Source organism: Cebus imitator, unplaced genomic scaffold (assembly GCF_001604975.1).
Source record: "Cebus imitator isolate Cc_AM_T3 unplaced genomic scaffold, Cebus_imitator-1.0 Scaffold158, whole genome shotgun sequence".
NCBI lineage: Eukaryota > Metazoa > Chordata > Mammalia > Primates > Cebidae > Cebus > Cebus imitator.
In genome coordinates this window covers 3,458,464-3,485,510 of record NW_016107473.1, presented here as the reverse complement: position 1 = coordinate 3,485,510, position 27,047 = coordinate 3,458,464, and the positions used below count along the sequence as shown (strand labels likewise).

Genomic DNA, 27,047 nt, shown 5'->3' with positions numbered 1-27,047 from the left:
ATAGTTTCCTTTTATTACTAATAGTATTCCTTTGTAGGGATAGATCGTACTTTATCGATTTAGGACATCTGGGTTATTAACAGCTTTTGATCATTATGAATAGAGCTGCTATAAACACTATGTACAGGTTTTTGTATGAACCATTTATTTCTCTAGGGTTTATACCAAGGAGTGGAATTGCTGAGTCATATGGTAATTTATTAACTTTATAAGAAACTGCAAAACTGTTGTTCAGAATGACTGTCCTATTTTATATTCCCACAAGCAATATAGGAGAGTTTCAGTTGCTCCATATCCTTGCCATAATTTCCATATTTTTCTTTTAACTATTTTAATACGTCTAGTGGTATATCTCCATCTTTTTAATTTGCATTTCCCTAATGACTAATTATATTGAACATCTTCTCATATGTTAATTTGCCAACTCCATATTTATTGTCTTTGGTGAAATGTTTGTTCATTATTTTGACTCATCTTTTAATTGGGTTATCTTCTCACTGTAGAGTTTTAAGAGTTCTTTATACACTCTTTATATAAAATTCTTTATTAAGCTTTATCACATTCACAAATATTCTCCCAGACTATCACCTATCTATTCATTCTCTTGACAGTGTCTTTTGCAGAACAAATTTCTCATTTTGAAATCGTTTGTCATTTTTTATCTCTGTGGATTATGCTTTAGATGTCTAAGAATTCTTTGCATAACCTTGTCACAAAGATTTTCTCTTGTGTTCTAAAGGTTTTATAGTTTTGTGTTTTACATTTAGATCTGTGATTCATTTTGTGTTAATATTTGTATGTGTGATATGGTTTGGCTGTGTCTCCACCCAAATCTCATCTTGAATTGTGGCTCCCATAATTCCCACATGTTGTGGGAGGGACTTGGTGGGAGATAATTGAATCACTGGGGTGGTTTCCCTTATACTGTTCTCCTGGTAGTAAGTCTCACGAGATCTGATGGTTTTATAAGGGAATCCCCTTTTACTTGGCTCTCATTCTCTCGTCTGCTGCCGTGTAGGACATGCCTTTTGCCTTCCACCATGATCTTGAGGCCTCCCTAGCCACGTGGAACTGTGAGTCTATTAAACCTCTTTTTTGTTATAAATTACCCAGTCTTGGGTATATCTTTACCAGCAGTGTGAAAACAGACGAATACAAGGTGTAAGAATTAGGTTGAGGTTCATTTATTTGCATATGAATGTCCAATAGTTTCAACATCGTTTGTGGCAAAAGCATTCCTTTCTTCACGGATTTGCCTTTGCACCTTTCTCTCCCACCTCTTCTATTTTTCTGGAATAGATTGTGTAGAATCAGTGTTATTTCTTTTAATGTTTCGTGGAATTTACCCATGAAACCATCTGGGACTAGAAATTTCTATTTCAAAAGTCATTTAAACAAGAATTCGATTTCCTTAATAGTTATAGGACTATTTTGGATATTTATTTCTTGAGTGGGTGTGGGTAGTTTGTGATGTTGGGACAGGCAATCTACTATCCTTTTGCATCCCTGCATGTTCCTAATGGGTAGACCAAGAATACAAGTGTCTAACTACTGTTGATCTAGGCCATGTCTGAAGGTTATGTATATGGTGAGCAGGATGAGGAAATGTTTCCCCTTTACAAAGAGCCTTATAAAGGAGGTAAACTGTCTAGGTTCAGTGTTCCTTGGGTGCCACAAAAATCCACTGCATGTGTTATATTCATGTAGTCCTGCCTGTATTGCCTCCATAAACTTCAGATATATGTATAACCAATATAAACCAATATGAAGCTATGGTGCTTGCTGTAACAGGTTAACTAGTTAGCTTGTAAGTATGGCAAAATCTCAGACCTTTTATAGTTCTTGCTATATAATCTTCAGGGAACTGGTTATTTCATCTCAATTGCCATATTTATGTCAGTAGAGAATTTTTTGGTAGTATTTTCTTACTGTTCTGTTAATGTCTGCAGTCTGGTATCTCCTTTTACTCCTGATATTAGTAATCTGTATCTTTTTTTCTTTTGTCAGTCTTGCAAGAGGCTTATAAATTTTACTGACCTTTTCAAAGAATAAGCTTTTGGTTTTGTTGATTTTTCTCTATGGCTTTTCTATAATCAAATTCATTGATACTATTTATTATTTGCTTCTTTCTGCTTGCTTTAGGGTTTTCACTTTTAAGTTGAAGGCTTATTGACTCAAGATCTTTTCTTTTTTCTATATTAGCATTTAATGCTATATATTTTCTCCTAAGAAATACTTTAGCTGCCCCTCACAAATTTTGATATGCTGTATTTTCATTTTTCAGCCAGTTGGAAAAGCATTTGTTAAACCATGGATGATTTTGAAGTGTTCGGTTTTCAAGCATATGTAGATTTTGTAATCATATTTGTTACTAATTATGATCAGGAAACATAGTTTGCATGATTTCAATTTTCAGATTTGTTATGGTTTATAACCCAAGACAGAATATGGTCTGTCTTGGTGAATGGTCCATGTACACCTGAAAAGAATGTGTATTTTCCTGATGATGGGTTGAGTGATGTATAAATGCCAATTAGACCCAGCTGATGACAGTGCTTTTCAGTTGTTCTATATTCTAGCTGATATTCTGTCTACTAGGTGTATTGACACCTGAAAAGATTGTTCAAGTCTCTGTATTAGGCCATTCTTGAATTGCTATAAATACCTGAGACTGGACAATTTATAGAGGTCTAATTGGCTCATGGTTCTGCAGACCATACAGAAAGCATGATGCTGGCATCTGCTTTGCTTCTGGGGAGGCTCCAGGAAACTAAGTCATAACAGAAGGCAAAGCAGGAGCAGGCATGTCTTACATAGCAGGAGCAAGAGGGTGGGGAGATGCTACACACTTTTAAACAACCAGATCTTATGAGAACGATCACAAGGACAGTGCCAAGAGGATGGTGTTTTACCATTCAATAGAAACTGCCCCCATGATCCAATTACCTCCCACCAGGCTCCACCTCCAACTTTGGGCATTACAATTTGACATGAGATTTGGGCAGGGACACAGATCCAAACCATATGAGTATCCAACTACGATTATGAACTTATCTATTTCCTCTTTCAGTTCTGTCAGTCTTTGCTGCATGAATTTTGAAGATTTGTTGTTTGGTGTGTACATTTAAGACTGTAATGTCTTCTTAGTGAAGTGATTATCTTTTCTTTATCCCTGGTAATTTTTGTTACTCTAAAGTCTACTTTTATGTTAATATAGCTATTCTAGCTTTTATTGTTTGCATGGTGCTAGGGTCTTAATGCTGGTGTCCCCCCAAAATTTATATGCTTGAATGAGATAATGTGATGATGTTGGGAGGTGGGGGTCTGTGGGAAGTGATTAAGTCATGAGGGCTCAGCCCTCATTAATTGGATTCGTGTCCTTATAAAGAGGCCTAAGAGACTCCCCTGGCCCCATCTGTATTTGTGAGGATGCAGCAAGAAGTCATCATCTTTGAAGCTGAGCGCAAGCTCTCACCAGACACTGAATCTGCTAGCACCTTGATCTTAGACTTCACAGCCTCCAGAACGATGAGCAATAAATTTCTCTTGCTTATAAATTATTCAGTCTAAGATGTTTCATTATAACGGCCTGAATAGACTAAGACACGTGGATATATCTTTTCCCATCATTTTATTTTTAACTTACCTATATCACTATATTTGAAGTGAGTTTCTTGCAAATAGTATATAGCTGGGTCACTTAAAAAAACTAACAATCTTTCTTTTAATTGGCATCTTTACATCATTTACATTTAATGTAATTATTAATGTGTTTGGATTTGGTTCAAACATTTTGTTTTCTGCTTGTTTTCCTGGTTTCATGTTTTGTTTTAAATTCCTGTTACAACTTTTCTCTATTTTGGGGATTATTTCATTTTAATTTTCCCATTGTATTTTTGACAGTATCTGTTTGTACAGTCTTTTAAATTTTTAATGCTCTAGTAGGGATTACAATATACATACGTAACTATTCGAAGTCTACTTGGAACCACTACATGTGGAATACAGAAATCTACTTTGATTTAACAATGATTTCTAACTGATTTAACAATGTTAAATCAAAATTTAACATTGTTCTAGGCTGAGCACAGTGGCTCATGCCCTCTAATCCCAGAGTTTTGGAAGGCGGAGGCAGGAGGATTGCCTGAGGCCAGAAGTTTGAGATCCACTTGGGCAACATAGTGAGATTGACACTACAAAAAAATTTCAAAATTAGCCAGTTGTGGCAGTATGCACCTATAGTCCTAGCTATCAGGAGTCTGAGGTAGGAATGTAGCTTGAGCCTAGGAGTTTGAGGTTGCAGTGAGCTGTGATCATGCCACTGCACTCCAGCCTGGGTGACAAAGCGAGCCCCTATCTTTCTAAAACAAAAAAAGCAAAAAGCACTGTTCTGGAGATACCAGCCATAAGGGGCAACAATTAGAGGTAAAAAATGGAAAAGACAAAAATGATGATTATTTGCAGCAAATAATATGGTTGTTCACCTAGAAAATGCAAGAGAACCAGCCAGAAATTTATTGCAACTGTTAGAAGAATTCAGTTAGGTGACTGGGAACAAAATTAAAATGCAGAAATCAACAGTTTCCATGCATAAAACAACAGCCATATGCAACACATAATGAAAGAAAATATTAAAATTGTTCATGGGTATCCAGAAATATACAAGAGCTATAATAAAGAAGTTTTTAAAAGGTGATTGAGAAACACATACTTCTGATTACTTAATATATAGTATATACAATATGTATTATATATAAGTATTAAAAAATCAGAAAGGCATTTCATACTATTTTCTTGGATCACAATGGGAAAAACCAGTTTCAGACAGTTGATAATACACTTGGCTGAGGAGTCAATGGCATGCTACCATCTGTGTGTTTAACAGTCAACACATTAAGAAAGTCGAATTTCTCTAAATTGCTATGGAAATTAATTCATTCCACCAAGAATACTAAACGGGATTTTTTTCTTTTAAAAACCAGAAAAATTGATTTCAAAATATAAAATATGAGCAGGACTAATTGGAAAATTATAAAAAGCAAAAACACTTAACTGAAAATTATCCCTACCAGAGAGTACAGCAATTTTAAACTACAATAATTGAAACAGTGTGGTACCAGATCATGAATCAACAGTTCATCACATAGCCTTAAAAGTCCAGAAATCAATTAGCAACAAATCAGTATTAAAAAAAAAAAAAAAAAAAAAAAAAAAAAATAAAAAAAAAAAAAAAAAAAGACAGATTACATAACATGATATTGCAATAAGTGGGCAACCATCTGAAAAAAATTAAGTTGCATCTCTAGTTCATATTTTAACAGCAAATAAATTCCAGGTAGATAAAAAAATTTAAACATAAAAAAATAACCACTAGATGAAAATGCAGGGCATTTAAACCATCTGAAAGAGATAAGGCTTTTCTACCTCTGAAAAGGTAGAACACAGAAGAAAAAAATAAAGACTGATAATTCCACCTGCATTAAAAAAAAAATCTATGAGAAAAAGATACCATTAAAAAAGTAAAAGAAAAATGACAAACTGAGAAACACAGTTTAAACTCATATCACAAATGACCAATTTTTTAAATAAAGACTTTCAACAAATCAATAAGAAAAAGACAACCAACCCAATAGAAAAGTAGGAAAAATATATTAACAGATCATAGAACTGGAAAGAAAATGGTTTTAAAACATATACATTAATAAGAGAAATACAAATTAAAACTATAATGAATAAAAGTTACTTATCAGATTGGTATCTAGTACAATCCATGAAAAACAAAAACACTTAACAGAAAATTATCTCTACCAGAGAGGGCAGCATAACTTTCTGTTAAGTGTTCTTGTTTTGCATGGATAATCAGGATATTTGCAATAGCTTCTGACACCAACTGGCTAAAGCTAAGCCAAACTTCACAGGTTAAGGGTCCAATTCTCCATATGACTGACTGCCCTCACTTCAGAAACTAGCAGCAACTTTGGGCATTCCCAGAGCCATCCTAACTTCTGACCAACTGGCTGCAAGTTCAGGGGTTCCCGCAATGCCTTCAGGTTCGATAATTAGCTAGAACAACTCACAGAACTCAGCAAAGTGTTATGCATACAATTATAGTTTATTATAGCAAAAGGATACAAATCAGAACAGCCAAAAAAAGCTATACATAGAACAAGGTGTAGGAGGATCCCAAACACAAAGTTTCTGTGTCTTTGGGGAAACATCACCCTCCTAGAACATGCAGACTGTTGCCAACCAGGGAAGTTCACTTGAGCATCACTGACCAGAGCTTCTCTCCGGGTTTCACTACAGGCATAACTGATTGACTCAATCACTATATAAGGCTGAACTCAAATCTCAAGCCCCTCCCTCCACCTCAGAGGTTAGGCTAATATCATATGACTCAAAACTCCAACCCTCTAATCCAATGGTTTGTCTTCTGGTGTGGCCAGTGCCTATCTGAGTCATCTTCTAGGCATAATTATCAGAGCTCACTATGAATAACAAGATACTTCTATCACCTAGAAAATCACAAGGATCTAGACCTGGAAGCTGGAGTGGAGGCAGTTTGAGAGGAGGGGAGGAGCCTTGGCAAATTATTGATTACAGTCTTAATTTCAGCCTTGTCTGTATTAGCAAAAGACTGGAAACCAACAACATCCAGTAACAGAACTGATTCTTTAAAAAAAATCAAAATACATCCATATAATGGAGTTCTATGCAATCAGTGAAAAAAATGGGACAATTCTGTAGGTACAGCTACAGAATAAATTGCTGAATGTGCAAAAGTCTGTATGCTATGCTATAATTTGTGTTTCATATATACATATGTTTATACGTGCGTGGGGCCATTTCTAAAGATAACTGGTAACAGAGGTTAGATCCAGGGACAGGAAATGACTGGGAGGACTTTTCTCCACCTTTTTCAACTTTCTGGTTTTTGTACAACGTGCATACATTACCTGTTTAACAAGAAGAAAACATTACAAGGTTTTAGCATACCTCTTTGAGGTTACTAAGCCTAATTTATAACTTAATATTTTCTTGATTACTATCGGTCACTGTCATAAATATATTGAACAATAAAGCTCTTAAGAGTCTACTGAGATACACAGGGCTGCTTTCACCTACACTAAATGACCCCAGGCTGCTGCAATTTGAGTGTTACTGTCATTTCCAGTTTTTCTATCTTTTCCCAGCTGCTTCCGACTACTGTCAACGTTCCCTCCTCTAGCTGACTAGAAACTTCTCTTTTAAATTGGTGTATCTAGTTGTGGCAGGCCAAGAAACAAGACACATGGCCCTATTACAGGACTATGCAAAATAAAGAGAAACTGCTTCTGTGAAAACTTGAGAAATCCTCTTGTAATGGATGTTTTATAACAACTACTTGACTAGTCAAGATTTTTACACAATATCAAGTTCCATACAACTGAACAAGAACAGACAAGGCATTACTGAAGTCACTATGGGCGGTTCTATTATTTAATTGATACTACACTGCTAAGTACAGATTTGAAACTTTTTCAGCATGACCTTCATTCATTCACTCAAAAATGTTTTTGAGCATCTAGTATTCACCAGGGATTGTCCTAGTATTATGCATACAGCAATAAACAAGAGACAAACTCGCTTAAAATTTACATTCTAGAGAGATGACAAAGATAAACCAGCTAAGTACAACAAAGAAGAAAGGGGATAATATGATAGAACTAGGATTGGGGAATAGCATTAGATAGGATGGTATGTTAATCAGGGTCTGACCAGAAAAGAACCACTAGAATCAAACACACATACACACATCTTAATATTCAAAATAAGGGACTTACAGGAATTACAGGAGGCTGTTTCTTTTGTGTTTGTCAGCTGGAAAGGGAAGACATGGGAAATGGGGGAAGCAAGGAACCTGCTAAGATGAGAACCTGTGGGAACAGAGTGGAACTTGTGAGGATGGACTGGAAGCCATACAGGTCTCTTACTGCCTCCAACCCTCCAGTATGAATGAGGGGGTTGTCCAGCGGAAGCTGGCACCCTTTGTCAGAGTAAAATGCACCCCTGACTCAGGAGCCAGAGAAGCTGGAGGAGGCATTCCAACAGGAGCTGGTGTTGCTGTGGGCCTGACGGTTGTCCCACAGGCCAAGATGAGCCAACAGATAAACAATAATGTGGATAAGCTGCAACAGTGCCTTGTGACTTGTTTGGTCCTTCCACTTAAAAAGAGAATTCAGATCTGGCTGCTGCTTTACTTCTGCTTTCTTTATCTTGTATCAAACCTTTCTTATGGCCCACATTGTCCTCAAATTATACATGGAGAGAATTCTGGGGAACACATCTCCAGGTTGACTAACCTGCACCATATAAATCCACCACAGATGGTGTGAGTTCTCTAAAAGACATCATCTGAGCTGAGAACCTGAAGGATGAGGATTCAGCCATGGTAGAGAATGTCCTAGACAGAGAATATGGCTAGTGCCAAGTATCTGAGGCTGGGATATATGTGAGAGAGAGTGGTACAAATTAAGAGATAACCAGATCATATGGGCCTTGCAGAACATGGTAATGAACAAGGACTTTTTCCTAAGTGCAATGAGAGCCAAACGGAGTATTGTTTTGTTTTGTTTTTAAATCAGGGACGTAGTGGTAGTTTGATCTGATTTATATGATTTTAAAACTTTTTGAAATAATTTCAAAGTTACAAAAAAGTTGTAAGATTAGCACAAAGAATTTCTGTATGCTTATCATCCAGATGATTTCCACTTTTAAGAGATTGTTTTGGCTACACTGGGGAGAATGGCCCTAGTGGGCAGAAACACTTCTTTCCTCACCTCCAGGCTTCATGGCACTCCTTACAGCACAATACATATGACCCCCTGGAGCTGGGCAGAAAGCCACCCAAGTGTGGAAGCAGTAATATTACTTAGAGAGCTACTGAAAGAGATCAAGCTGCAGTGCTTCTATCACACTATTTTCAGATCACAGAGGAAAACCAATCTCTTTATTTCACTCTCAGTTCACAAATACATGTTGGAAGAAAAAAACAGTATTACCTCTCCGGATCTGGCTACTTCTGACAATCATATCAATTCTCAAAAACAACCTCATGATTTGGTACCACAGAAGCTATTTAAGAAAATGTTTCACAGACAATTCCAGGTTTCCAATTTCCAAAGAACGTGCAGTCTCCTAGAAGAAACATGTTGAAGGAGCCCAGGTTCATGTCGATAGATAGGTTCTAGTCTCATTATTTTAGAGATGGTCTCAGGTTTGTGTATCTCCTGTGTTCATCAGATGTGACTTACTTTACTGGAGATCATAAACAATTACCCTAAAGCAAGGTCTTCTTCCTTGATTAACGCTCCTGCTGGTAATTCTGACTAAAAGCCAGGTTCAAATACTGAAGTGTGCTGAGGTCTTACAGGTATTCAAGCTCATTTTCTGATTTCAGCATAGTTCCAGGTTTAATGTTCACATCAACAGCGAAAATTATGGATAGCAATTCATTCTCACTAAAACACAGCTAATACGTGTTCATTAAATCATGAAGGTAAAGTGGAAAAACTAGTTTGGTGACCTTAGACAAATCATTTATTCTCTCTTATACTCAGTTAAATGGGAGCTTGGCTATTAGAGATTAATAATAATGAAAGTAAAATGCCTGATGCATCACAGTAGGCACCCATCTCATTATACACACATCAATAAAAATAAACATCTATTTTTTAAGGGAAGAAAAGAAACGTTCATTAATAAAGCTCTGGATAAACCATTCATCTTCTTTTAAAAAAATGTAAAAACACATAAAAAAGCATTATCTGGCAAAATAGAAAATATTTTTATCTTTAGAGTTTGTAGTATACACTTAACTTTCTGTAATCTGCAGTGATGAATCTCAATGTAAACATTCAGAAAAAGAGGGAATACTGTGTCATGACTTATGAACTATAAATTTTGTCCCTGATAACTAGTCAAGAACAATTTTATACGCTTATTAACGACTACTTTCCTCCACTTAACAATGGCTCTTGAATAACAAAATAAACTATCAGCAATTTCAACCATAAATTTAAGAATTAAAGTTCAAAAAACTTGTTTCATAAATGCAAGCAGAGTAATAAATTTCATTTACGTTAAATTCCGTCATTTATGTTCTTTGAATAAAGTAATACAAAGATTCTTCTCTTCCCCTTTTGGCAAGTTCACAAAATTTATGAAAAGGCTTCACCTTTTTCCTTTTTTGCTTAATTAACTGCATCTCAGCTGAACACACACAACAGGCAATAGCTGGGGTTATTAGTGAGACATGATAAAAGAAAAGGTTATGGCCACTCAGACGATCATGTAAACCTAAAACATAACTCAGACTTTCTAGTCTTAACCTGTAGCTCTAATTTACTAAATGATTTACAAAGAACTAATAGAGAAATGATTTAATAAGCAGGTCGAACTTTGTAACTTTGTCATTTTGCAAGTCACAAACCCATATTCTGACCTGAAAATGATGCAGAATACTAGTTATTTCCAATGAGACTAGGTGCAAGGGAAAAACAAAGACAAAGCCATAGATATTTTTTAAGCTGCACTACATTATTTTAGCTATTAAAAGATTTTAACTACCAGATCAGTGCACTGTTTCTTGCTTAAAGTAGATAAAAATATTTTTAAAATAAGCCAGAGTAAAAAGAAAAAGTCCTCAACAGCCTGACAAAGAGCAACGGAATAATTTCCAATCAGTGACTATTAATGGGAACACTTATTTTGTACAGCAAGTATCGACAACCATTTAGCAATTCTTTAATCAGGCACTTGATATTTTTTAGCTAGCATACTCAATACTGGGGCATCACGCACACACAAAAGTATGGCTTTATTACAAAGGATTCAAGATGGCAACTACTTAGAATCCAGTGCCAACACGGATTATAACAAATCCAGTGAGTGTTTTGTTTTTCAATTATTCATAGAAAATTTAATCCTGATTAAGTATCCTTGGGCAGGAATTCATGGGTAGTTGATGACTGAAACCAACATTTATGGGAAATGCTTCTGTTAATTTAATCTGTGTATACGGCTTAATTATGATTGGGGATTCAATGTAAGAGAAATGAATTATATTGGGATTAAAATTTTAGTACTGTATCACATAGTACCTTTTCCCTCCTCTCTTTTTAAACACATAAACCTGCTTGTCCCTTCACCTAAGTGCCCAGATTTTAAAATCCTTTGTCCTTACAACCCATGTAATGTATTTAAGTTTTATTTTTTCATAAACTGTCGAAAACCTTTGCTAATCAAGCTAAGACCTGAACTAGAGCCAAAAATGGCAGAAAAAAATGGAGAATAACTCCACCCCCATATAAACAAAAGCCTATTCATTTAACTGTGAACATATTTTATATTCATCTCCTGAAGTAATTTCAATTCCTTTAAATTCAAATATGAAATGTATTTTCCTTAAAGCATAAAAAGCAGCACTTTTTAAAATCAGGGTATTACACTGATTTCATAACTGGACTAGTTTAGATATGTATAAGCAAGTAATCATTTAACTGATTACTTTTTGTAAGACTATTAAACCTGAGTTAGCTATTAAGATGAGGCATTATAAGTGGTGAATATTTTACCAAAATATCATATAGTTATTTTTCACATTTATTTCCATATAGAAATTGCTTCAATCATTTTATAACAACACTTTCTTCAAAGTCTGTTTAAGTACATTTCAGAACATTTCATTTATTACCTTTTTTTTCAGTTTTGGTACTGCTTAAATGCAGTTATATAAATAACATGCTCTGCTTTCGCTTTTCAAGTTTTCACACCAAATGTATGACAAAAAGTCACTGTATTTGGATCCTTATTGCACTCAAAATTTTAACCAATTCACTTTTCCTCTCAACAAAAATCAAGTATCAGAAATGAGGGCGACTTTTGTGTCCAGATGATATGGTCAGTGGTAGTGTTACTGAGGAAAGGGAAGAAACTTCCCAGTATAGACTGTGAGATAGAAAGAGTCTGTAGAGAATAACCATGGAAACGGACTGGCAAAGGATAACGCCTATTGTAACAACCTGAAAAGAAAAGGAAAGAAATGCTTTTATTGCATGCAGAAACAGAGAAATAATATTCAATTTATCATGAATCTATATAAACTTTTTATATAAATGCAATACTCTATCCTTCATCTTTACCATAGATACATTTTATCAAAAAAGTTTTCTGACTAATGCTCATAACTCTTATTGTTTAAGCATAAAAATCCCTTTAACGCTTAATTCATAGATAACAAGGTAAGGCACAAAAGAATAACTTGCTAAACCATTTGCTCCTAAGGGTGAGCACTACAAACAAGAGTTTCAGTAAATAAGAAAAATCAGGTTCCTAGCTAATTTATTAGTAGGAATAAAGCATGCTCCTACCTAAACTTTAAAGAGTACTCTAAAAGCCCTTTCAAAAATTCTCAAGTTGCTTCTCTATTTTTGTAGACTACTGTCCTGTCTATTCACTCTTTGTAAATACCTCAGGCTCAATAAACATTTGTGCATTCAAACATATACTGCATTGCTTGTAAAAGGTGTCCTGGCAGACTTCTATTTTGAAATGATGGAGCCATTCACCTAAGAAGGTAGGTATCAGCACAACCAAAATTCGTCATACTTGAGGAAGGCACTCTTGTTTGTAGTCTCTTAAAGCAACTGGATAAAACAAAATTTCTATTTTAAAATTCTCTATTTCAATTTCTAAAATGAGCTGAAATAGAATCAAGAAAAGCTATTTCCACCATTTGGCTTATAAGTATTTAAAAAATATTTTAAACTTCTAATTTATATACTTACTGGTTTACTATTTTGTTTCAAAGTTTTAAACAACACAGAAAACGTCTAAAAAATACATAGCTTCCTCCTATTCAAATATTCTCCCAATTAAGACTATATTTTCATTAAAAACTACTTTGATCATGTATATTCCTTACCTTGTCCCTTTGGTAGTCACTAAAAATGACAGAAATGCATGCAAGAACTGGATGGCATAAAAACCACAAGATACAGCCCTGAAACAAATGAAAAAGTGAAATAAGTACATGTATGTATTTTATTTTTTTCAGAATGTACCAGATAAAAAAATGTGACTAGCATATTTAGGTCCTGATTAACCTCAACAGGCCTTTAGAGTAGAGCTTGCAAAAAAATGTAGAAATAAATTTACTGCTGCTGTGACATTTTTTGTTTCTAACCAAATGAGTATTTTTGGAGTATTTATAATCTTATGTTTATAAATCTGTTGCATACACATTTTGATACACTACAAATATATTAATATAAGTAACAAATTATGAAGTGACAAAAGCAAGGCACAAGTGTGTAATATTCCTGTAAATAGAAAAAAGAATGTAAATTCATATTTGCATGCTGATACACAAAGAAATCCTGTAATAATACGTAAAAAACACTAATAGTGGTTACTTGTTTGAGGAGTACAACAGAGGAAGGGGAAGGGAACTGGGCAGGTAAGAATGGGTAACTGCTCACATTACACTTTTCAAATATTTTTCTATTTTTCCTTAAACCATGGCAATGTATTCTCTTTTCCAAACTTAAATTTGAAAAAAAAAAAAAAAAAAAGAAGTTAATAAATAGTAACTGTTGAAATGTTTGGTACATTGAAGATATAGGGAGAAAGATATAGAAAAATGTTTAGTATGTTACTATTTGTAACATACATTTGTATATTACATTTGTAACATAGGCATATATACTTAAAACTCTCCAGAAAGATAAATTAAGAACTACTAGCAGCAACTGTATGAGGAGGTGAGAATAACTTGCTGCTACTCCTTAAATACTTTTGGATGTTTGACCCTATTCAGGAAGTTAAAGTGAAATATAAAATACTTTAAGTTGAAGAAAAAGTTTGCACTGCTTTAAACATAAAGCAGAATAAGAAAACATAGTGCCTAAACACCTCAAATACATATTATCAAACAATAAGCACTACTGTGCCGGTGAAAAACTCAAAGGCAGCATGGCATCTTCTTGTCTGGTGCTCAGAGGCCTGAAGTTGGTTCCTAGGACTGTAGCAGCAGCTTTGTAACACTCAACACTAGGAATAAAGCAGGAATTTGGCTCTTCTTCCATAGCTGCCTCAGAGTAATGGTCAATGACTCTGGACAAGGTGGGCTCACTGAACAGAATCAGTCTGATCAGAATGCTGGTTTGAGGTGCTAAAATGAAGGGGTATGGATTCTCTCAATCTGACAGAAAAATGAAATCTTTTAGGGAGGGAGGCTTCTATAATGTTACTGCTCTAACCCTCCTAATCTCTTCTGTTACTAAACAGGTATAGAAAAAAACTGAACTTGCTTTTAGATCTCACTAGCATAAGAAGGACAAGAAAGAAGGAGTAAAGTGACATGACCTCATGTGGATGGAGTGAGGTGGCTGAAACACATGGCCTCAGCCTCCTGGCTCCATCTGCTTATGCTGAAGGGCAGCTCCTAATAGTCTGTTAGAAAACATTGCATAACTCTGAGAAAAACAGTTTATAGTCAATTTAAACGGTTAAGAAATCCAAACCACATCTGAATTTATTTTAGATATTTAAAATTGATATTACAGAAAAAAATATAAAATCCCTACTGATAAAGAAGCTATGAACCAAGTAAAACTGACCTGCCAAAGGGTATATGGAAAATATTGTTTCACAGGTCTTGTAAAATGGGGATTATATCTGTATCACGAAAGTTGCTAAGGTTAAATGAGGTGAACCATATAAAGAACTTAAGGTAGCATCTGACTGTCACATAACAGAATTTTTTTTTCCTTTTTTTTTAAACAAGGTCTCGCCTGTCACCCAGGCTGGAGTGCAGTAGTGCAATCTTGGCTCACTGAAGCCTTCAACTCCCAGGTTCAAGGGATCCTCCCACCTCAGCCTCTCAAGTAGCTGAGACAACAGGTGCTCACCACAAAGCCCGGCTAATTTTCTGTAGAGATGGGGTCTCACTATGTTGCCTAAGGTGGTTTCCAACTTGGGGGCTCAAGAGTTCCACTTGTCTTGGCCTCCCAATGCACTGGGATTACAGGCGTGAGCCACTGTGCCTGGCCCAGAAGTTTAATAAAAGTTAGCATGTGGTTGTTTAGCAACTTCCCAAAGAAACCAGAATAAAGTAGGATAATCGGAAGAAACCATTTTCTTTCCAAACCCATACTTTGGCGAATGTGATGTAGAACTCCCTTTTGAGCGTACTTCTCTCCACTGTGATGATCTGATAGAGTCCACAGCCTAATGACAATGCTAGGCAAATTCTTAGAATGATTAGGAGGATCCCTGCTAAGTTGTGGTGTGAATGGTAGCTATGATGACTGGTATCTTCAAACTGTTCCCAAAGTAGCAAAATACTCTGGAAAAAAAAAATTACATTTAGAAAAGAAAAAAACATACCTAATTACAATGAAGTACTTTTTTTCAACTCTTTGATAAACATCCCTTGAAATATTATATAAACATTTCTATCAGACCATAGAGGTTAATTAATAAAGTACAGTCTTTTCATCACTCTAATACCTAAGCTAGTCAAAATGAATTTTTATCAAGTGAGACCATAGTTAAAAGATTTTTTAAAAATTCAATTGCTGTCATGATTCAAATAAGTTATCTCTAAGAATGAAAATGAGCTGAAAAAGTTAAAAGAACAAACTTTCTTCTAAATCCATTTCCTTCTTACTTCAACATCATCATTGAATGTAAACCGCTGTGCATTCAAACTGGCTATCTCAGGGTAACTTTCAAATATTTCAGTGTTTTTTGTATAATTCAGAAATTAAAAAGTCAGAATTTTTTATTTCAGACTTTATTAGTTTTCACAGTAACCTCCCTTGGTAAAGGACAACATATTTTTAATATTCACTATAAATCCTCAGGGCACTGTTACTCACCACTTTTTATTGACCTTCTTTTCTCCCATATTGCTAACAGTAAAAGCTCAGCTAGTTCCTCATTAAGCTATTCTGTTTATTACTATTCAATAGAAATCAGCGTCTATGTTCCCTCCATCTTTACTAAACATCAATCACTTAACTTACTTTAATGTTTTAACCATTACGACACATATCTGTAGCTCTCTGCACTTCTTTCCTTTGTCAATTCAGCTCTCAGAATTGAGTCTTCGGTGACTTCCAAGAACTTTTGGAAGAGATCAAAACTCAGTATTAAATCCAATTATTAGGTTTTATGGGGTTTACCAGCAACTTCTTCCTTTCCTCATTCTCACATCCTCTACCCTAATTTTAATCCTGATACCATTCTTGTTAGGTAAACTCCTTTGTCACTATGACATGTGAAATTCCTTCTTGGGCTCAATATTTGCTCTGTTACTGAAAGTTTTATTCCTCCAAACCACCAAATTATACCCATCTGATTTTTCTTTTTTTTTTTTTTCTGAGACAAAGTCTTACTTTGTTGCCCCGGCTGGAGTGCAGTGGCACAATCTCAGCTCACTGCAACCTCTACCTTCCAAGTTCAAGTGATTCTCCTGCCTCAGCCTCCCGAGTAGCTGAGATTACAGGCACGAGCCACCAGGCCTGGCTAATTATTGTATTTTTAGTAGAGATGGGGTTTCACCATGTTGGCCAGGCTGGTCTTGAACTCCTGACCTCAGGTGACCTGCCCACCTCAATCTCCCAAAGGGCTGGGATTATGGGCATGAGCCACTGTGCCAGGCCTCCCATCTGATTTCTTAACCTACATTTCTAAACTTTACTTTTGCAACACAGAAGTGCTACTAGAGAGCTACCATAGCCCATGGTTCATATTTTTACATATTTAAACTTCCCTGTTTTCATATACATATGCTAATATGTGATCTGTATAAAATATGCATGTATTTATATAGTCTCTGCCTGACTGATCTGCCTTGTCTGGGTTGTTGTTGAAGATCAAAGCTATGCTTAATGTATTCTTCATAAATGCTCACATAAACTCTAGTATAATATCATCTCAATTATCGATTCATATTTGTCTGACAGTAAATTAAAATTACAATGATAAAAATAAAATTTTTAAAAAGAAATGGAAAGTGAGAATTTACCCTGACATTGACACTACTCTCCGTAAATCCCGGCTCAAAAACATTAAGTTGGTAGAATCTTAACCTTATTTTAATCAATGCTACTAATTCAATTATGTCTCATCAGCCCCTTTACTGGCACTACCTCCTTTCTAAATATCACCAACTGTGATATGGTCTCTTTCTCAAATGACTCATGTAAATTCAATACTGCTATTCCACTCAAAACCTACTGTACTAAATAAATACTAGGGATAGAAAGATGAATAAAGTACTGGTCCATCCTTCATTAATATATTTTTTCAACTTATTTAATGCATTAAACTTACATTATGATGCCCCTTTACAGAGCCCAAGTATATATTTCATTTTCACCTATAGCTAATGGTCATCAAAAACTCAGTATAAATTTTTATCTTCAAACCTTTCTTCTTAGTTTTTACAAATCCATTGAACATAGGCATATGGATATCCTAGCATGTCAGTACTATCAATACAGAGGAAAAGAAAAAAAGGCATACAGGACCTTCGTAAAAGATTGGTTTTGTTTTTGTATTTGTTTTCACACATGCTTTCAAAAACAAGATCTCATTCTTTTTTAGTCTATATTTTGCCTTTTAATTAATCTTAGCTAATCACCTGAATTCTTTTATGTACAAAGTAGCCAATCCTAAAGATTCTTGACAATGGATAAATCTCAAATTCATTGAATCACTCATTCAATGTTAAGTACTTATCATGTGCTAGAGAAATATGAAAGAAAGCCGTTATTAAGTAGGAAATAAGACTCCAACCTAGTATTAAACATACTGTGCTTAAATAAGCTGATAGGAAGCTCAAATTCAGGTAAATTATAATTAAATTCTGCAATCTACATATAGTAACACCCAGATGATTAAGCTTATTTGATCTATCACTCTTTAAATTCATACTTTAAAATGACACAAATTCCTCATGAGTCCCAGGTTTCAATTTTGAAATGAGGTATGCTCAAGTTTGCATTTCTGAGGATAAATAAGCAGAAACACTGAGTATCAACACTCACCTGTGTCATGACAATGAATACTGCAATTCCAGTGGACGCAGGAGTAGAATCCCACTGAAGAGGTCTGCTTTGAGACTTCTTCATTCTGACTATTGTCCAACCCATGCATAGACTCAAAAGTAGGTATGACATCTGAATTTGGGAAGCGATGTCAAAAACTAATGGGACATGAAAACCAACGTCAGCCAAGTTTTCACAATATAAAAAATTTAGTACTTGCGTGTAATAATTCTAAAGAATTAAAAATTGCCATACATTTTGTATACATTTACGAGAATAGTTAGCAGCAATACTATTTAAAAATACATATATATTTGGCAGCTATCCAGCATCAAAGAAAAAATAAAAAATAAAAATACATATATAAGCCCATACCATGTCTATTAAGTCAACCTTAACTCTCATTGTTTTCCATTTTTCTTAGCTTTTCTAACTACATAATCCTGTTCTCTATAACTCATTGCTTATTAAAACAAAAAATTCTAAATATGATTTCTGCAATGTGGAGAACATAAGTACCTTCATTTCTGGGTTAACTTTTTTTTTTGATGGGTGAATGATAATGTGAAGAGTGTTTTCTAAAACTATTAACAAGAAACAACACAACGAAATGCAAAGTTCCCATAACATCCAAACACTGGCTTTCCTTTCAGAATCCTGAAGACAAATGAAAAGCTCCATGCATTAGTGTGATGTGCCACCAGGTGGCCATCACCTACACTGCAGGGGAAGCATGTCGCTTCAAACAGAAAAGATGCACCCAAACCACCTGTATCCAGGTCAACACTACAAGAAAACAACAAAAATCCATAAATGCTTCAAGTTTCATATATACTTATTTTATGAGGTAGTATTTAATGCTTTTTAAGAAAGCTTATCACTTTTCTTCACAGAGTATCTTGATGTGAGTTTTAGGCTTTGGGTCAGAAATAGAAGAGTCAGTATAACAGAGAATGGGATTTTAATAGGAAGAAAACCTTCAGCTTTGAGGTAAGAAAATGTGGGTCTGAGTCTAGTCTCTACCACTAAATAACTGATGGACAATTGGAAATATGTTTCATATCACTGAGCCCAAATCCTTTATCTGCAAAATAAGGCTATGCAGACCTACTTTTCTACTGAGGATAAGGTGAGAGAATATATATAAATATGCCTAAAACTAACGAAGAGGCAAAGTGTGGAGACTCATGTAATTCCAGGACTTTGGGAGGCCAGGGCAGGTGGATCCCTTGAGCCCAAGAGTATGAGACCAGCCTGGACAACACAGTAAGACCCTCATCTACAGAAAAAGAAATTTAAAAATTAGCCAGGCATGGTGGTATGTGCCTATGGTCCCAGCTACTGGGGAGGCTGAGGCAGGAGAGATCACCTGAGCCTAGGAGCACTGCACTCCAGCCTGGGCTACAGGGTAAGATCCTGTCTCAAACAAACAAAAAACAATGAGGAGCTGTACATATTACCTACTATTAAGAAGAAACTAAGTAGGACATATGGAAATTTAAACTGTAATCCTGTTCTCAGTCAATCTGGTTTCTAATCAATCTTCAACAGAAAATTTATACTATCACAAAAAAATTTTAAAAACCAAGCAGATAGCAAGTGTATGCTTTTAAAAAAAATGTTCAGAAAGATACTCACATTCTGCCAAACTTCCCATAAATGGTACCCCTATTCCATCTCTGGAGTAACTGAGGAATTGAAGAAGATTAGCATAAATTACAAATGTGAAAAAAATTGTTCACAATCAAAGCAAGCATAATTTTGGTGGACTAATTAGGATTAATTAGATGTAATGATGAACACAGTTTTAGTGGTTTTGAGTTACCTGGAGAAATGAATGTAATTAGCTAAAGCTGAACCAGCTTGTAACAGCAATGCAGTTGTCAGAACCTTTAAAATCATGTGCATGGGTCCTCCTTTCTTAATAGCCTGCCACAATGCAGCACAAATGCAAGCAATCACAAAGTACACTAGGACTAGGAGGAAAAAGAACTCATGTAACCCTGTGAAGAGAAGAAAGGGAGTTTGCTTCAGTAAAACAAAGCCAGTTATCATATTGGGTTGCTTTCAAATCTCCCTGTCAATATATTTCTAGAACTTGTTTTATAACTGGAGTCATCGCATTTTTTAACTGGAGTCATAGCATTCACCTTTGTAAGAGAAAAAAAATTATTAAAACTTAAACAATGTTGTACCTTGGGGCAAAATTTTAACTACAAGAAAGCAGATGAAACCAAACTAGTTAAGGTCAATCTGTAAGAAAGCATAATGGTCAGGGAAACCCAAAGACCACTCATAAAATCACAGTTTTGTTTGAAAACAGTAAATGAAAATAATGATTTCAGCATTCAGTTAGGTATACAGTTTACCCCCCAAATGAATTTCTTTTGTAAAAAGTTTAGAAATAGATTAGTTCACAGTCAATAATAGTTTAATATACCCTGACAATGCTTCTCAAAGTGTGTTCTCTTGCCCAGCGGCATCACCAGGGAACTTGTTATAAATGCAAATTCTTGAGTTCCATCCAGTTTTTGATCTATTGAATCAGAGACTCTGAGTACAGCCCAGTAATTTGTGCTTTAGTAAGCCCTAAGGGTGATTCTGATATAGCTAACATGTGAGGACCACAGTTCTAGAATGTCCCAGTACCTTGAATTTCCATTTGGACAAATCTTCAAAATACCTGTCATGTCCAGAGACCCCTTCTGAGATAAACTGTCTGCAGCTCTAGCCAAAATAGAAACAATAACAAAAACCCGCACTAAGGAGATCACATGACTGAAAATTGTCAACACCTAACCAAATGGCTACCAATGCAAGAGGCCAGCAACATAACAATTCTGCAAGCTAAGTTAAGCTAATCACTTCTCTTAGTACATCAAACTATAAAACGGAAATGAAAGAGGCCATAGAAATTGAAGCTGAAAGGAGCTGAGAGCTGATGTCAGGACAGGCCAGAGAAGCCAAATGAGCCATGATAAAAATCAAAGTTCTGAGGGAGTAGAAATTACAAGTGAGGAAAGAGAGATGGCTGGCAAAGAACAAAGAATGTGCAGACTTTATATTAAAAATGGAACCAGTCATTACAGCAGCCTCTAGTCCCTGCTAGCAGCTTTTTAGTCCAGTTTTCATGTAACCTCAAGATAAATGTCACTTCTTCTGTTAACTTGAAACCTTTTGACTGAGTCTCCATTTTTCAGAAATTTCAGAAAATTTTTATACTGAAGCAGCAGGCTAGCTTTGAGTTTAATGGCTAACACTGACTTGGTTACATGTGAAGCCAGTCCCTAATATTAAGGTTTTTACTTTCTATCTAACACCAAACTGCTCTAACAGTGGTATGAATAGAGCCGTCTTGAGTCTGTGGATGAACTTTCATTCCAATTGCGAACACAAAGCCTACTCTAGTTTCCCATTTGGGTAAACTCCAATTAACAGTCAGATAATAAAATATTTCTATTATGTGGAAAATAATTTCGGAAAAGCAATCAGAAGACACAAATCACAACAATCAATCAATAGTTCAATCATGTTTTGGCCTGGTTGGGGGGAAAAAAGCAGTAGAAAATATTTCTGCCACTGGGTGTCTCTCCTGCTCTACGAATATAAATGTGGACAGTTAACTTTTCTAGTGCAGGTGAAAGAGCATGTTTAGACTTCAGGAAGTGAAGATCAAGTAAAAGAAAGAACATATTTTCTTTATAAACTCCTTACATAGAAAAGCACTCCAGCCTTAGAAATGATGACAACATAATCCTCGGATTACTATAGTAATGAAACAAGACAGAAAATACAAATGCTAAATATAATGTAACTGTGGGTGAGCAAAGTTCCTTATGCTATCCTGTGTTTCAAACCTTAGTTTTTATCTTTCCTTCTTAGTGTTAAAGAAATAAACATGGCATTCAATTTAAAGTTCTATTTATTTATAATATTTTACAGAATATTTTATAAGACAAAATTTCTGACTTATAGGATAAAGTTTCTGACATTAAGTTACAATTCTGAAAATCCTCAGACTATGTACTAAGGAATCAGAACAATGTAGAAGGAAAGGATTCTGGAAAATAAGATGAATGTCACAAGCAAAAAAGTGTTTTAGGATTATTCAAAGTTAATCTTCCAGAAAAAGCTAACATTATAACCAACGTAAAAATTATTTCATTGACATATTAAATAAATTGAACTGGGACATGTCCCACACTTTATTCACTGAATTTTAGATGATTCTTACCTTTAACCTGTTCATAAAATGCTAAAAAGATAAAATGCTAGCTCTGTACTCAATGATCTTTTAAACAAGTCATCTCTTAAAAAAGTCTATTTTTTCGATCATCAGCTACCAACTTTATTTGCCACAAGCAAAAATTGTTCACTTTGAAATTAAACTCACTTTGTGTTCACTTTGTTTTGCTTTTGTTCACTTTGAAATTAAAGTCTAATTTTAAAACAGGTGGTTAAATTAACTAATTGTTAACTAAATGAACAATTAATTGTTAAATCTTATATTTAAGACAATATACACCGAAAAAATATACAGTGAAGAAGAAAAATACTCTTAATGAGCATACAACAGGTGGTGAACACTTGTAAGAAAATGTGTAAGGTTCAAGCTTAAAGGAAGCAGCATTGGCAAAATAAAGTAGCAAGAAAACTCAGTGGACAGCTTCGGTAAATTCAGTCCCAGCTAAACGATGGTAAATGAGAAAGGAGGAGAGGGTGAGAGGAAAGAGTCCTTGGGTTCCCGGATAGCACCTGGAACAGACATTCCCGCCTACCTTATCTCAGAGCCCCAGTGGTCCCCCACACTCAAGTGTCTCAAGATACATCCTGATTAGTCTAAATCAATCGGAAATTCTCATACCCTTGCCAGTAGGAGGTAAACCTAACCCTTTTGACAGATTTGTCTACTTTTATCTTCTTTCTTCCATGTCAACTTACATTTCTCTTATGATGCTATGACCCAGATCTGAAAAAGGAAATGTGATAGGAAGCTTCTGGGAAAGATTTGCTTCCTCCCCAAGAGATACTGAATTTTGCCATCATCTAAACATGATGCTCAGAACTGCCAAGGCTAACTTTGAACTTGAGGAAGCTAGCTTAAGAACAACATTAATAGTCTGAGGATAGCAGGGTAGAGAGATGCTAAATAAACCACCCTGCAGAAGCCTCAAAACTTCTTGCGGTGTAAGACAATTCATTTCATTACTGTCTACACCACTTGCATTAGGGTTCTCTGTTACTTTAAGCCAAAAACATTCAAACCTGTTACCAGGAACATATTACTGAAGCTAAATGGAAGCTCCAACCCACTGTCTTTTGGGGCATGGAGGGTAAAAGGGATAGCACTAAAGAATAAACACAGTTCCTTTTGATTTGGGTAGTGAAAGTTAAAGAAAAAGAAAAAAATAATGAACATAGCTGCTGGAATCTTAAAAACAGTGAGATGGCAGATGTAGCAGAGCCTGTAATATTCCAGTGAAAAGCAGTCTACATGTCTTTAGGTAATAACGCTCTCAGGATTCTAGGTACTTCTTGGTCTCTAACTTGAGTACAACCATAGTTAACAAGGATTCTAATCTTTTAAAGAGGCAGTTTTATTTTACCTTAAAGTATTATAATTCTATTTAGTACTTTGTCAAGTGGCATCACACTTGCCTTACTTTGTTTAATCTAGACCAACTCTGTAAAATAGAGGATTAACCAAAGTCTGGTAGATATAAAATACACAATTGGTTTGAAAGAAAACAAATTACAAAATTTAACCAGAATAACATGTAACATTAATTGCAGCTATTTGCACCAGGTTATTCTAATTCAAACCTCTGAGACGTGGTAACAGTCAATTCTCTGTAAAAAGCATAGCAAATCAATTTTTCCTACTTGGAGCAGATAATTAGACAAACTAGCAGAAGTTTCTAAAATGAATTGAAGATTTCCCCTGTAAACAAATGCCATACCTGAGGCTACAGAGTAGAAAGAATCCCTCAAGGCTCTATTTTAGAACACACTACTATAACGATGTGAAATATGGACTTTTAGATCAGTGTTCTGTACGTACGAATCAGCTTTAAAGCTTTCATTAGCTGGCTTCCACTCCAAACCAAATCTATCTTGAGTCTCTGGGTGTGAACATCTGAATTTTTGTTTTAAACCTCATAACCTTAAACTAGATGTGACAAATTTACGCTCTGAACTAAACAATCGGTTTAAGCTAAAGTGGCCTCACTCCCGCCTCACCTCCACCCACCCCATTCTATGGCCAGTGGGATACAATGGAATTAAATTTTTCTCTTGAGTAGATTGACTCTTTCAAACAGTCAATGAACTCAGGAAGAGGTAAACCCTTAACCCTTTTTTTTTGACAGATGGCCTACAAATCCTTATTCCAACATGTTCATTTACAAATCAGTTATACTTCATAGCATGCTTATCATGATCATAAGAAGTCATTCACTTCTGCTGGGGCTAGGAATCTTACTTCAGTAGGAAAGGACAGTCATCCAACATTTTGATGAAATATTTTACATGAGTAAATGATTCTGGGAAGTATTATAGACTCCGATCATTCCTGAATTGTTGTAAGCTTCAATGAAGGCAATCCCTAAATTTGTTCAAACAACCTAGTAAAGAGTTAACCATACAACGTAGTTCAGTTTCTAATCTCATTTAATCATTGAGTTATCAATTTAAATTGTTCAATTTATTACCATTTTTCTGTTTACAAAAATAATGCAAGGTTATCATAAAAACAAAAATATTTAGAATATATAGAAGAAACTAAAAACTACACAACTTGTTTCCTGCTAGGAGCCAAAACAAACAAGCAAACAAACAAACAAAACTATACAACTCTATCCACCCAGAGTATCAAAACAATCTGTTAATATTTTTGTACTTCTGTTTTATTCTATGCAGGTTTTAATACACTCGAATAATACTCTGCTTTTAAAAACTAATATTATGGCTATCAAAATGCTGTAAGATTCATTTAACCACTTCTCTACTTTTGCACATATAGGTTGCTTTCATTATTTTAAAAATACAACATGAATATGTTTGTGCATAAATCATCTCCTAAATTTACGATATAGTCAAATACATATTCTTACCGGATTCTCCAGCACTAAAATGATCAAATGGATTCCCTTCAGCATCTGTGTTTAGTAACACCATTTCAAATGGGATATCTTCCACCTGAGAGTTCTCCTTGTCATCTTGGCATGTATACTTGTCTGCATAAAACACATGCCACGTTTGCGGAGATGGAATCTGGGACACTGTCAGATTATGTTCAGTCTGGTTCATGGTCACTTTAAAGAGAAAGAAAACAACACCTATCATAACAAAACTCTCAAATGTGCTGTTTGAGTCATATAACCAATTTGAGGTTAGGACAATCTTTGGTTTAGTTTTTACTGCCTCAGAAATCCAAGACCTTGTGTAGTATTTGGAATCAGTCTTAAAAATCAGATATTTATGGAATAAATCAGAATTTATCTGCAAAGGAGATAAAAATGATGTTTTTTGCTAAGGAATCACTATAAAAGTAAGACTATAAAGCACAAGTGAGTAGAATGGCTTCACTGAAACTTTGAAATTTTGTTTTGCTTTGTTTTCACATTTTTATTGGGAGCCATGGGAGGGGCCGCCTGTCACTGGAAGTGCTCACAGTTTCTTCAGCCACTCCAAGCTGGAGCCCTGGGGGTCCTGGGGGTGGCCGGGCATGCTGGGCATGTTCCCATCATCGTGACAGGCACTGTTAGTTGTAGGTCGAGGCCTCACTGATCATGATGGAGTACTTGGTGTAGGGGCTAAGTGGCAGCAGAATTATAGCGAGGCTCCCAATGACGAAGCACACGACCAGCACTGGCTCCTTGGCCCAGGCATTCTTGAGGAAGGTGCCGAACCTTGGGGCCATCCTGGTCTCGGCAGGCAAAACTTTGAATTTTAATTTTCAATATTTTCAAAGTTTCCAAGTGGGTTAATGACATTCAAAAAAATTATTGTGGTAAACTATACACAAAACTATACAACTCTTACCACCCAGAGTATCAAAACAATCTGTTGATATTTTTGTACTTCTTTCTAAATGTACCATTTTAACCATTTTTAAGTATTGTCTATGGCATTAAGAACATTCACAAAGCTATGCAACAATCACAGTGACATTTTTGAAAATTACTTGAGTTAAATTTTAAATGGGGCATTCAACTTAGGAAATCATTATATCTAAAAACTATGGCTAATATTTTCAAAAGATTTTCTAAAATCTTTTGAAGTAGTATGATATAGTCAGGGGTGGGGGTGTGTGACATCATTCAGATGTATGTTTGAATCCTGGCTTCAATACTTAACTGTTATGTGACCTTGGGTAAGTTACATAAACAATGACCCTTACTTTCTTCATCTGTAAATGAAGATACTACCTACAGCAAAGACTTGATATAAGGACTAAGTTATATGTCACCTAGCATGGTATCTGTCACAGCGTAGTTGCTAAATGTCAATTCTGCTTTTCCTTTCTTTAAAACAATGTAGTTATGCTAATAAATGATTCTCAATCCAGGGTAATCTCCTTCCCTCCAGGGCATTTGAAAATGTGAGGGGACAATTTTTTGTCACATTAGCTGGTTATACTTGGAGGGGGGCTGTGTTCAACCTCATGGAAAGAATTATTCCCCCTAAAATGCCAACGGCACTCCCTTCTGAGAAACACAAAATGACATCGAAGATTCCTTCTGGATCTAAAACTATTAGGTTGGTGCAAAAGTAATTGTGGTTTCTGAATATAACCTAACCTAAGAGGCACTGACCAACACTAACACAAAGCTGCCTAGAGGAGGAGCGTCTCAAGTTTTGAGTATAACAAAGAGTAGTACAGTTAGAAGGGCAAGTCTTGGCCTTGTGACTCAGCAAATAAATGACCAAATAAATAACCTCTCTAAA

The 27,047-nt window shown here is 35.3% G+C and overlaps 1 protein-coding gene and 1 pseudogene across 2 annotated transcripts in view; both read right to left on the bottom strand.

Annotated features, from left to right (window-relative positions):
• Positions 1–6,094: 6,094 nt before the first annotated feature.
• The window catches only part of GPR180 (G protein-coupled receptor 180), a 37,277-nt gene continuing 16,324 nt past the window's right edge, over positions 6,095–27,047 (bottom strand). Inside the window, exons 4-10 of one of the 2 annotated variants that reach the window (XM_017543555.2) lie at positions 25,211–25,411; positions 19,924–20,101; positions 19,737–19,786; positions 18,099–18,256; positions 15,235–15,388; positions 12,965–13,042; positions 6,095–12,062 (exon numbers count right to left, since the gene is read on the bottom strand). In XM_017543555.2, the coding sequence (XP_017399044.1) occupies positions 12,984–13,042; positions 15,235–15,388; positions 18,099–18,256; positions 19,737–19,786; positions 19,924–20,101; positions 25,211–25,411 (800 nt within the window). In that variant the 3' untranslated portion in view covers positions 6,095–12,062; positions 12,965–12,983. Of the gene's footprint in view, positions 12,063–12,964; positions 13,043–15,196; positions 15,389–18,098; positions 18,257–19,736; positions 19,787–19,923; positions 20,102–25,210; positions 25,412–27,047 lie in introns of both variants that reach the window. The other variant, XM_017543554.2, reaches the window with a different exon arrangement.
• Positions 25,426–26,310, bottom strand: LOC119473420 (annotated as a pseudogene).